Here is a 9,712-nt window from a genome sequence, read left to right as displayed (position 1 = left end):
GAGGGGATGTGGCAAAATTGGGACATTAATGCATTGCTGGTGGAGCTGTGAACTGATCCAGCCATTCTGGCTGGCAATTTGGAATCATGCTCAAAGGGCTATAAAAGAATGCCTGCCCTTTGATCCAGCCATACCATTGCTGGATTTGTACCCCAAAGAGATCATAGATAAACAGACTTATACGAAAATATTTATAGCTGCGCTTTTTGTGGTGGCAACAAATTGGAAAAGGAGGGTATGTCCTTCAATTGGGGAATGGCTCAACAAACTGTGGTATATGCGGGTGATGGAATACTATTGTGCTAAAAGGAATAATAAACTGGAGGAGTTCCAGGGGAACTGGAGAGACCTCCAGGAACAGATGCAGAGCGAAAGGAGCAGAGCCAGAAGAACATTGTACACAGAGACTGATATACTGTGGTAAAATTGAATGTAATGGACCTCTGTACCAGCAGCAACGCAATGACCCAGGACAATTCTGAGGGATTTATGGTAAAGACGCTACCCACATTCAGAGGAAGGACTGCAGGAGAGGAAACATATAAGAAAAACAACTGCTTGAACGCATGGGTCGGGGTGGACATGATTGAGGGTGTGGACTTGAAACTACCACACCAATGCAACTACCAACAATTTGGAAATTGGTCTTGATCAAGGACACATGACAAAACTAGTGGAAATGTGCATCGGCCATGGGTGGGGGGAGTGGGGGGGGCGAAGGGGAAAGTAGGAGCATGAATCATGTAACCATGTTAAAAATGAATATTAATAAATGTTTGAAAAAAAAATGTATTAAGACTTTTGGGATATCCTATATTTAACTGTCCTCCTAAGTTTCACATAGACAATAAGAATGTCTTTTCCATACTTCAACAATGAATCAGGATCATATGGTTGTAGGGTCATATCTTTTACACCTACAAGGCATTTTAATGGTTAACCTGAGGAATGAGGATGAGGAAACAGGCCCATGGAAATTAAATAATTTTTTGTTCAAACATCTAACAAATGTCTATAGTAGAATTTGAACCCAGATCTTCCTGACTCCCTAGCTATTTGTATTATTTTTTTAAGTTCCCCCAATTCTTCTGCTCTCTGACAATTTTAGAGACAACTTCCTATTCAACAGTTTCCAAAGTTCCATGATTTACACATTAAGTCCACCACAACCAAATAAGGGAAAAGAAATAACTTTGAGCTCATCATCACCAATAGTGGTTTCATTGCAATAGTTTAGAACTCTGAAGCTCCTCCTACTTCTACCCTTCCATCTCTCCATCTATTTTAATCCTAAACCAGTTTCCCCATCCTGGTCTAACTCTCATCGATCTCTCAGTTCATCATTCATGTTCTCTCACTTTCCTCCCTTTAAAACTTTGACACTTTATATTTAGCTAGTCCTCTAGCCTCAAATCCTTTCCATTTTTGTACTATTATCTCTCATACTTTTGTCAAAACTCAACCTTGGCTTACCCTGACCATTTGCCTTTCTGTTCCTACTTGCAAGGCACATATATGCCTGTGATATCATACCTCGGCCCTCAAAGAGTGTGACCTATTAATTATTCCCTTTCTTTTTCTAATTTTCAATCTCTCCCTAGCTAATGGGTCCCTTCATGCTGTCAAAAATTTGCAGAGGGCTCCCCCATACTTTGAAGAAAATCCCTTTACTTAATCAGGCTATTCCCTCAAGCTATTATCCTCTATTTTGTGTCCCTTTCATAGTCAAAATACTAGAAAAACTTTCCAAGCTCATCACCTCTACTCTATCTCCCCCCAATAGGAATTGAATCTATATCTTAACCCCTTATTAAGTGGCTTCCAACCACAAATGCTTAATTAATTGCTTTCCAAAGTACCATTCCTTGGCAAAGTCATCATCTTTCTTGACTTCAAATCTTGGCTCATGAATGCCTTAATGAGATTTTAAAAATTCCAATTATTGAAGATTTCTACCTTCCTATATATTTTCCATATAAACTCCAGGACCTAGTGGTAGTAAACGCTTAAGCAGGATTTTAATAGGAAATACAATTTTAATCATTACAATTAATCTGTAAAACTTAAAGATCATTTTAACATTCTTTTCTAACATAACAAAAGCAAAAAATATGCATAAATGAAAACATATTAAAAATGTCTTACCTCTTTATAAAACTCTGTCCAACTGGACCATCTCTCTTCACAGTTCCATCTGGGCTATTTATAAGGTTAACTGGGACCCTTCCAAATGGGCATGACTAGAAGATTTTTGGAAAGACCAGAGTAACTAAATGTGAAATTAAATAAATTCCAAAGCCCAATCCCTCACAATTAACATTACCATTCCACACAAAATATTTTCAAACTCTTACTGGTGTAGATTTGTTTAATTGTTTCAAGGGATTTCTACCACTCATCTCTGTATCCTGAGGAGGTATATTTTCCCTAAAGAAAATACAATGAAATTTAAGTTACAATTTCTATATACTTATAAAAGTAGATAATAAGCACGTTCAATAACTCAATTTTCTTACCCATATAAAAATCTGGCCACATTAGATGGTCTTCTGGAATCACAATTAGTATTTCTATTCTGTAAATTTCCAAGTGGGTTTTGGAATGATTCTTGGGTGGTTAAAATGGTAGTTGCTGTAAACAATTTAAAGATTAGTTTAATTTATATATGTACATGGTTGGGTATATGCAACCCTTGAATATAATTCATAATTTTGTCTTTAGCTCCAAAAAGTCCCTTCACATACATGAGAAACTTATCAAGAAAACTGTCTTATTTGTTAAAGATGTTTCCTTAAGAAGTTTCTCTAAGTCTTAATAGTATATTAACATAATATCCCATTCCAAGAGTCACCTCCAAATTTGAGATCCACTGATTTTCTTAAATTGAAGTTTGAAAGTCACTTTTTAAATGTAGTTTCTAAGGTGTTCTTATTTTTAAAAATAATGTATGTCCATAATATGAAGTTACATATACATATCATACTGAAAAAAAAAAAAATCAGAATCCCTTATTTACAAGAACCAACCATGGACCAAATGGAAAAACATGTACTATCAGATTTACCTGAAAAGTTGTTTTTTTCCTCCTCTGAAAGCAATTGTTTTTTCTGTAGATTTAAATTTTGTATGGCAATTTTTAACATTTCTAGTGGGACTGCACCACATTCTATAGCCTTTTGAAGAAGTTGCTTACTTTTTTTGAAGTTACCTAACAAAAATAAAAAACAAGAATAAGAGCATCCCCTCCCCTCCTCAAACACTGAACCCATTTGATTTGACAAAAAACACTTGGTTATATAGGCTTTTCTGGCAACCTACAATTCTATCATTAAGTTCTAGTTTATAACAGAAAATAGGAAAATGAATAGTAGGGTGGTCTCAATTTGATTTTAAAGCACAGTTTCTCCCCCTAGACCAGGGGTCGGCAATGTATAGCTCTTGAGCCATATCTGGCTCTTTTGAGGGCCAGATATGGCTCTTTCTGCAGGAGCCATAAAGTCAATTTTTTTTCAGGCGCTATTACAGGAGCGCACACTGTGAGCACTGTACGGCTCTCATGAAATTACATTTTAAAAAATGTGGCGTTTATGGCTCTCACAGCCAAAAAGGTTGCCTACCCCTGCCCTAGACTATGAAATGGATTGGATATTTTCTTTTCTTAAAATTTTTTGTAAATAACAGGATTAAGGGCTAGGCACTTGGCCCACTTGAGAGATGAGGTAATGAAGTCAGCAGGCCCCAAGTAGCCATTTTGGACAGCAATGACCCAAGAGAAACAGGTCTTTAATGTTCTTAGGATACACGTCTTCTTGTAATGAAGGAAAGAGCTGTTGAGGTTTCTGAGTCTACTTCCTGTGTGACTGCTTTCTAATCAAAGATGTCTTGTGATAGGACTAATGATGACCTCACAAGAAGTATATAACTGGTGTGTCTAGGAAATTAGCTCTCTCTCACCTGCCCAAATGTTCAAGCTTTTGCCTCCTCCTCCTCTGTCAGTGTTTACAGTCTGTTCAGACTGTGAGGGAGTCCACTGACTATATTTAGATTTTCTTAAACAATTTTTAAATAAATATTTTAAAATTTTAAGAAATCCAGACTCTGGAGCATTTCTTTTGTTACACTGTTTCTCTTCTAATTTTAGATGTGTTGGTTTGTTTTTTTTATTAAAAAACTTAAATTTTATGTAATCAAAATTATCCACTTTTTCTTTTGTCATTCTCAACATCCTTTGTTCACAAATTCTTCCTCTATCTATAGTTAAAAAGTAGTTTCTTACTAGCTCCTCTAATTTATTCAGGTTGTGAACTTTTATATCCAAGTCACATGTCCATTTGAAACTTATAAAGTGTAAGATTCTGGTCTATACCTAATTTCTGACAGAAAAATGCAAATTAAAATCATTGTGGAATTTTGTCTCCCATTCACCAAATTATCATGGTTATAAAAGATGTAAATAGAATTGGAGGAGCTATGAGACAACATAGTGATGTAAAACTGGTAGAACTCTGAATTGGTTCAGTACTCCTGGAAAACAATTTGGAATCATGACTAAAATTACTGAACTGTTCATATCTTTTGATCCTGTGAAATATACCTTCAAAGGTCAAAGAGATAAAGATACCAGATATACCAATATATTCATAACAATACTGAGATAAGAAAATAAACAGAATGTAGATACCTATCACCTAGTAAGTGAATTAAGGTATATGAATAGAATATTATTACATTTTAACAAATAAAGGCATAATTTCAGAGAAGAATAGGACTTACATGAACTAATAAAGAGCTAATCCAAGAGAATATATACAACATCATAAAGAAAAATTTTGAAAGGCTTGAAGTATGAATTTGAAATATTCTAATTACTCTAGGTTAGACATTGCCCTTCCTAGCTTTATATCTGTTTGCCACTGTCCTTTTAAGAGTTGCTTATGATGACCCAGAGCACTGCTAGTCACCAGCCTCAATCTTACTGCAGTTGATAATTCATAAATGAATAAGAGAATAAGGTAGGACAAAAGAGGAGAATTATCAAGTGGTAGCCAGAGACTATAATTGGTAGAACAAAGCTTGGATATGAAAATACAGTAAGCCAAAAGTTGGGCACTAATTCATTCGATTCATTTGAGAAAATGCCAAACATTATGTTAGGTTCAACAATCTTTAGTCATCAGAAACCTTTGCTGTAATCAAAAAGTCCAAAAAACCCTCAAAGAACCAAATGGATAGGAACAGCTCCTATTTGGAGTCAAGCTTTTTCTTTTCTTTTTTTTTTAAAGAACTGATTACTCTGATCACACTTTAAAATGCCATAGACAGGGGTAATATTTCATTTGTAAAGTGAAAAGTCTTATTTCCTTTTTATCACACAACCAGTAAAATTACATGAAAAAGCTTCTTTTAATCAACAGAATTAATACTTCTGGTTGGAAAAAAAACCCAAACATCTTCCTGCTTCACATCTTCTTTTTCTTTTGTAAAAGCTGAAAGACTCTTGGCCATGAGACATACTTCTCCTTAGACAATATTTCTCTTAAGATTAGATATTTCTTCTCTTAGATAATAACCTCTTAAGATTTTCCTTAGATAATACTCAAATCCACAGAACGATTACACTTTCATACTTCATATTATATTGATTTAATACAAAGTATTAAAGCATACAAAGGAAAAATAAAACAACCTTTTAAAGACTAGAGAGAAGACATATTTGTAAATTATAGACAATCAGTTCTATCTTACCTTGAGATAGTTCAAACTGTGCAAAAGACACATGCACAAAAGCAAATTTCTTGCAGTTAGCTTTGGCCATCTGAAAGCAGTCACGTGCATCATCTGGTTCTTGAATACTGTAAGATGTCATAATGAAGACCAGCATGAATAAATAGAGCTACAGAAAGTTAACTTTACTTATATAAGTTAATTCTTCAAATTTCTTCAAAATATAATTATTTCAAGAATTATTCTCTCAGGATACTATGCAACATTAGTATCATTGAGAGTACTGGATGTTCAGTACAATACATTTTTGTTAGAAACAAAGGGAATAAAGGAGGAATACAACCTGTTATAAAAATCTATCAAATACTTTTAGACAATAACTTTGAGCAAATGGCCTTTAGGCATGGGATTTGATTACTGTTCATGTAGAAGATATTTAAAAAGATTGCTTACAAATGATTTCCATAGCCACATTTTTTCCCATTTATTTTCCATGAATTGCTTGGAATTCCAGTGTTAACTATAATTTTGTTTCTAAATAATTAGGCCAGCGTATCTAATTATGTTTAAAGCGATTTTAATTTTTTTCTGTTAAGCAACAACATATTACAAGTGGAAAGTAGGAGAGAATTTCTGAAAAAATATACATTTTGGATGAAGTGGTTATTTTTATTTGTTTTAATAGATACTCTGAAATCTTCATAGCAGTTACAAATAAAATTCACTTTCAAAATGTATCTGAGAAACAGACTGAACTCACAAGCAATTATTAATTGCCTAGCAAGTAAGAAGAACTCTGCATCAGTGAACATACAAAGACAAAAATGAACTCCCTTTTCCATATATATAAATATTTAAGTTAATACTTACGCTTTCAGTTCAGCGAATCTCACTTGAATTCGAGCAAAACTTTCATTTTGACCAAATTTGTCTGGAGGAAGAGCTTCAATTGCTTGACTATAACGGCCAATCAATTTATTTAGAAATCCATCATCTTGAGGAATACTTTTTTTTTCTATTTTTAGCAAAAAATTCAACCAGTTCTCTGGGTTGTTTGCTGTCATCATAATTCGGTTAACAGTTCCTGAATTGTCTGAATAAAATAATTAAAATGTACTGTGACATCTGAGAGATAAATCTACATAAAAAATTGCTAAATAAATTATCCGAAAATCACGACATCCAATAATAATTCCAAAAACATAAGCTCCTGAAAAACTATACAACTAAATAATCTCTTCATATAATGCTTTATGGTTTGCTAACTAAAAATGCATGCAACCATAAGGTACCTATCTTGTAATTTCTTTATTAGCGTATGTAGTAATCAAAAATTACTGTGCTTTCTGACTTGATATGCCATTAGTCCTTTGTTCCAGTGAATTGGACATAATTTCAACAATAGTACAACATATCAATAGTAGTTAAAACTTAGCCAATTATAGCATAGGGACAAAACCCTGCTCCACACTTGTAATCACTCTCTTTGGAGACCCCTAATCATTTCTTAAACCATTCTGACTCACTTTTTCTGCATCAATTTAGAGAGCCCATAACGTCACTGTCAAGTCTCTGGAGGTAAAGGAGCTCTGTCCTATTTAGCCGACTCTTGTAACTATCCAGTACCACCTATGATAAGTGACCCTTTGGAGTGCTATTTATGACTGCTTTGCCTCCCTGTCAGGTTGGTGTTTTTGCTGAGCAATAATCTCATGTTCTCTTGGATTCCTCTTCCTTGGCTATGAGAATGACTAGGATGTATAAGTCCCATTCTTTTCATGCTACGTACAAAAAGCCTCTTACCCTAGAGCTTCATAAAATGAAAATAAATGAAAAAATGAAATAAAGTAAAATGAAATAAAATAATTAAAGGGGGAGGGTTCATTATAATTTTTTCACATTTATGTATTTCTTGAAAAAATAATTTGGATTCCATGGTTTCATTGGGGATTTCTGTCCTCACTGTTTGATTGGTCTTATTCATGTGGGCTATTTGAAACTTTATAATCAAAATTATTGTAAGCAAAAAAAAAAAAAAAGTTTCACAAACATAGGGATCTTCCAGCCTTAGAAGAGGAGCCAGAAACAACAAAATCCTTTTCCAAAATATACATTAAGAAAATCTGGGTGAAAAAAAGGGCCAAAAAATAGAAGAAAAAGAAGAAAACAGGTAGAGAGAAGAGGAGGGAGGAGGAAGAAGAAATAAAAAGTGATTAAATCAGAGTTCAGGGTTTTGAAAAAATGAATATATATTTAATGCTGTACAACTGCTGAACTGCAGTTTCTATTGAGGGGGAAAAAAAAGCAAAATGTCTAATTGATTAATCAACTAAAACTATTTCATTTTTTCTGTTGTTTAAAGTGAAAAATAGGAAAAAAGAACTAACCCTGTCCCAAACACTAAAGTGACTTAATTGAAATTATACAGGTAATTAGATGAATAATCAGGACTTAGCCCTGGGTACTATGTGAAAACAGTTATGTCTCAACTACATTCTTTTCTTCTTCAGGCTTAACATCCCCACTTCTTTCAACCAACTCTTGTTCTGAATGATTTTGAGGCTCCCCATACAAGTACATTTCCTCTGGATGCTCTCCAACTTATCAATGTCCTTCTTAAAAGTAACATTCAAAAGGAATATAAAACTAAAGTATTTTCTGCCAAAGGCAAAGATCAGCAGTACTTGGTCTAAACTTTACATTTTTGGAATCTTCCTCTATTCATTTAGGGAAGGCTAAGTCAATAGTCATAAGATCCTGCCACTATAAGCAGAGAGAATCTCATTCCGCCATAGAAGACACTAAATAACATACTTATTCATAAAATTTTAAAATGCTTACCAGAAGTATCTGCAGAGACTTTATTAAAATTTAACTCATCAGTAAGGTCCTCACTTTTAATCTTATTTTTAATATCTCTAACTTTGTTCATAATGGAAGTGATTGTTGGCAATTCTTTACCACTTAGATCCTCGTCTTCCATTTCTAGACACAACAGGGAGAAAAAAAGTACCTTAACTTAATCCTCTTGTCCTGTTTCCAGGAGCAAAATAAAAAGATTACATTTTCCATATGTGAGGCCCTTTTCCTCATTTCTTCTCAGCAGATAGTTAAGACAATACCTGGTCATTTAAGATAAGAATAAAGCCAATAAAAGATCATTTAAGTTCTATAAAATACAGATACACACAAAGGCAGAAACTGCTGGAGTCATGAAATGAAATATGGAGACAATCAACTGCAGTCAAATTCCAAATTAAGTAGGTCACCAAAAAAATCTTCTCCAGCATCTTCTTCTTTCTAAAGGAGTTTAAAACTTGGGCATCATTCTAAAAGGCAATAGTTACAGAACCATAATTGCTTTTTTCTTAAGCTCTCCTCTAGCTGATTCCATGTCTCTATTTTTTCTTACCTACTTTTCAAATACAACAAAAATACAAAATTATTAAATGCTCAGATAACCTGGAATTGAAAGCTATTTAATGCATTAAACACATTGGGTTAGCTTTAATGAAATCTTGCTGCTGTAAATCATATTGGCAATGACATTAATTTTCATGTGTAGAATTTTCTCAAATAAGGGACATATTGTGGAACCCTTGTTTACTAGTATTGAGAGAAAGAATACTCATTATATGGGTAAATTGTAGTATCAGCTTTGACTGTTATTGGAGTTATATTATTTGACCCATAGTATCTCTCAGTACATATAATAAGGTTATATGCTTATATAATTCATTAATATGTACAGATCACAGGTCCCTCTATGACTTGGTAAATATTCTGCTCTATTTAACCTTCTGATGAGATTCTTTGAACTTTATTATGCTGTTATTCTGATAGCTGACACAAGATCTGTGGTCTGGCACATAGGGCTTGTTAAAGCTTGTATTCTCTAGGGTTAGCTTAAGAAAACCAGTCACTTTCTCTTCCCTTAAGGAATCAGAGAAGGTTCTGAATTACTCTTTATCTAATGGTATACAGCATC

At 33.7% G+C, this 9,712-nt stretch overlaps 1 protein-coding gene across 1 annotated transcript in view; it reads right to left on the bottom strand.

Moving 5' to 3' along the window:
* TTK (TTK protein kinase) overlaps nucleotides 1-8,709 on the bottom strand; it is a 40,214-nt gene extending 31,505 nt beyond the window's left edge. The window contains exons 1-7 of the mRNA XM_044673986.1: nucleotides 8,566-8,709; nucleotides 6,595-6,817; nucleotides 5,746-5,852; nucleotides 3,065-3,208; nucleotides 2,517-2,631; nucleotides 2,355-2,427; nucleotides 2,146-2,240 (exon numbers count right to left, since the gene is read on the bottom strand). Of these exons, the coding sequence (XP_044529921.1) occupies nucleotides 2,146-2,240; nucleotides 2,355-2,427; nucleotides 2,517-2,631; nucleotides 3,065-3,208; nucleotides 5,746-5,852; nucleotides 6,595-6,817; nucleotides 8,566-8,707 (899 nt within the window). The 5' untranslated portion in view covers nucleotides 8,708-8,709. The remainder of the gene's footprint in view (nucleotides 1-2,145; nucleotides 2,241-2,354; nucleotides 2,428-2,516; nucleotides 2,632-3,064; nucleotides 3,209-5,745; nucleotides 5,853-6,594; nucleotides 6,818-8,565) is intronic.
* Between the last annotated feature and the right edge of the window lie 1,003 nt (nucleotides 8,710-9,712).

Source organism: Gracilinanus agilis, chromosome 4, assembly GCF_016433145.1.
Source record: "Gracilinanus agilis isolate LMUSP501 chromosome 4, AgileGrace, whole genome shotgun sequence".
NCBI lineage: Eukaryota > Metazoa > Chordata > Mammalia > Didelphimorphia > Didelphidae > Gracilinanus > Gracilinanus agilis.
Note: the sequence above shows the minus strand (reverse complement) of the source record. Positions and strands in the feature narration are given on the sequence as shown.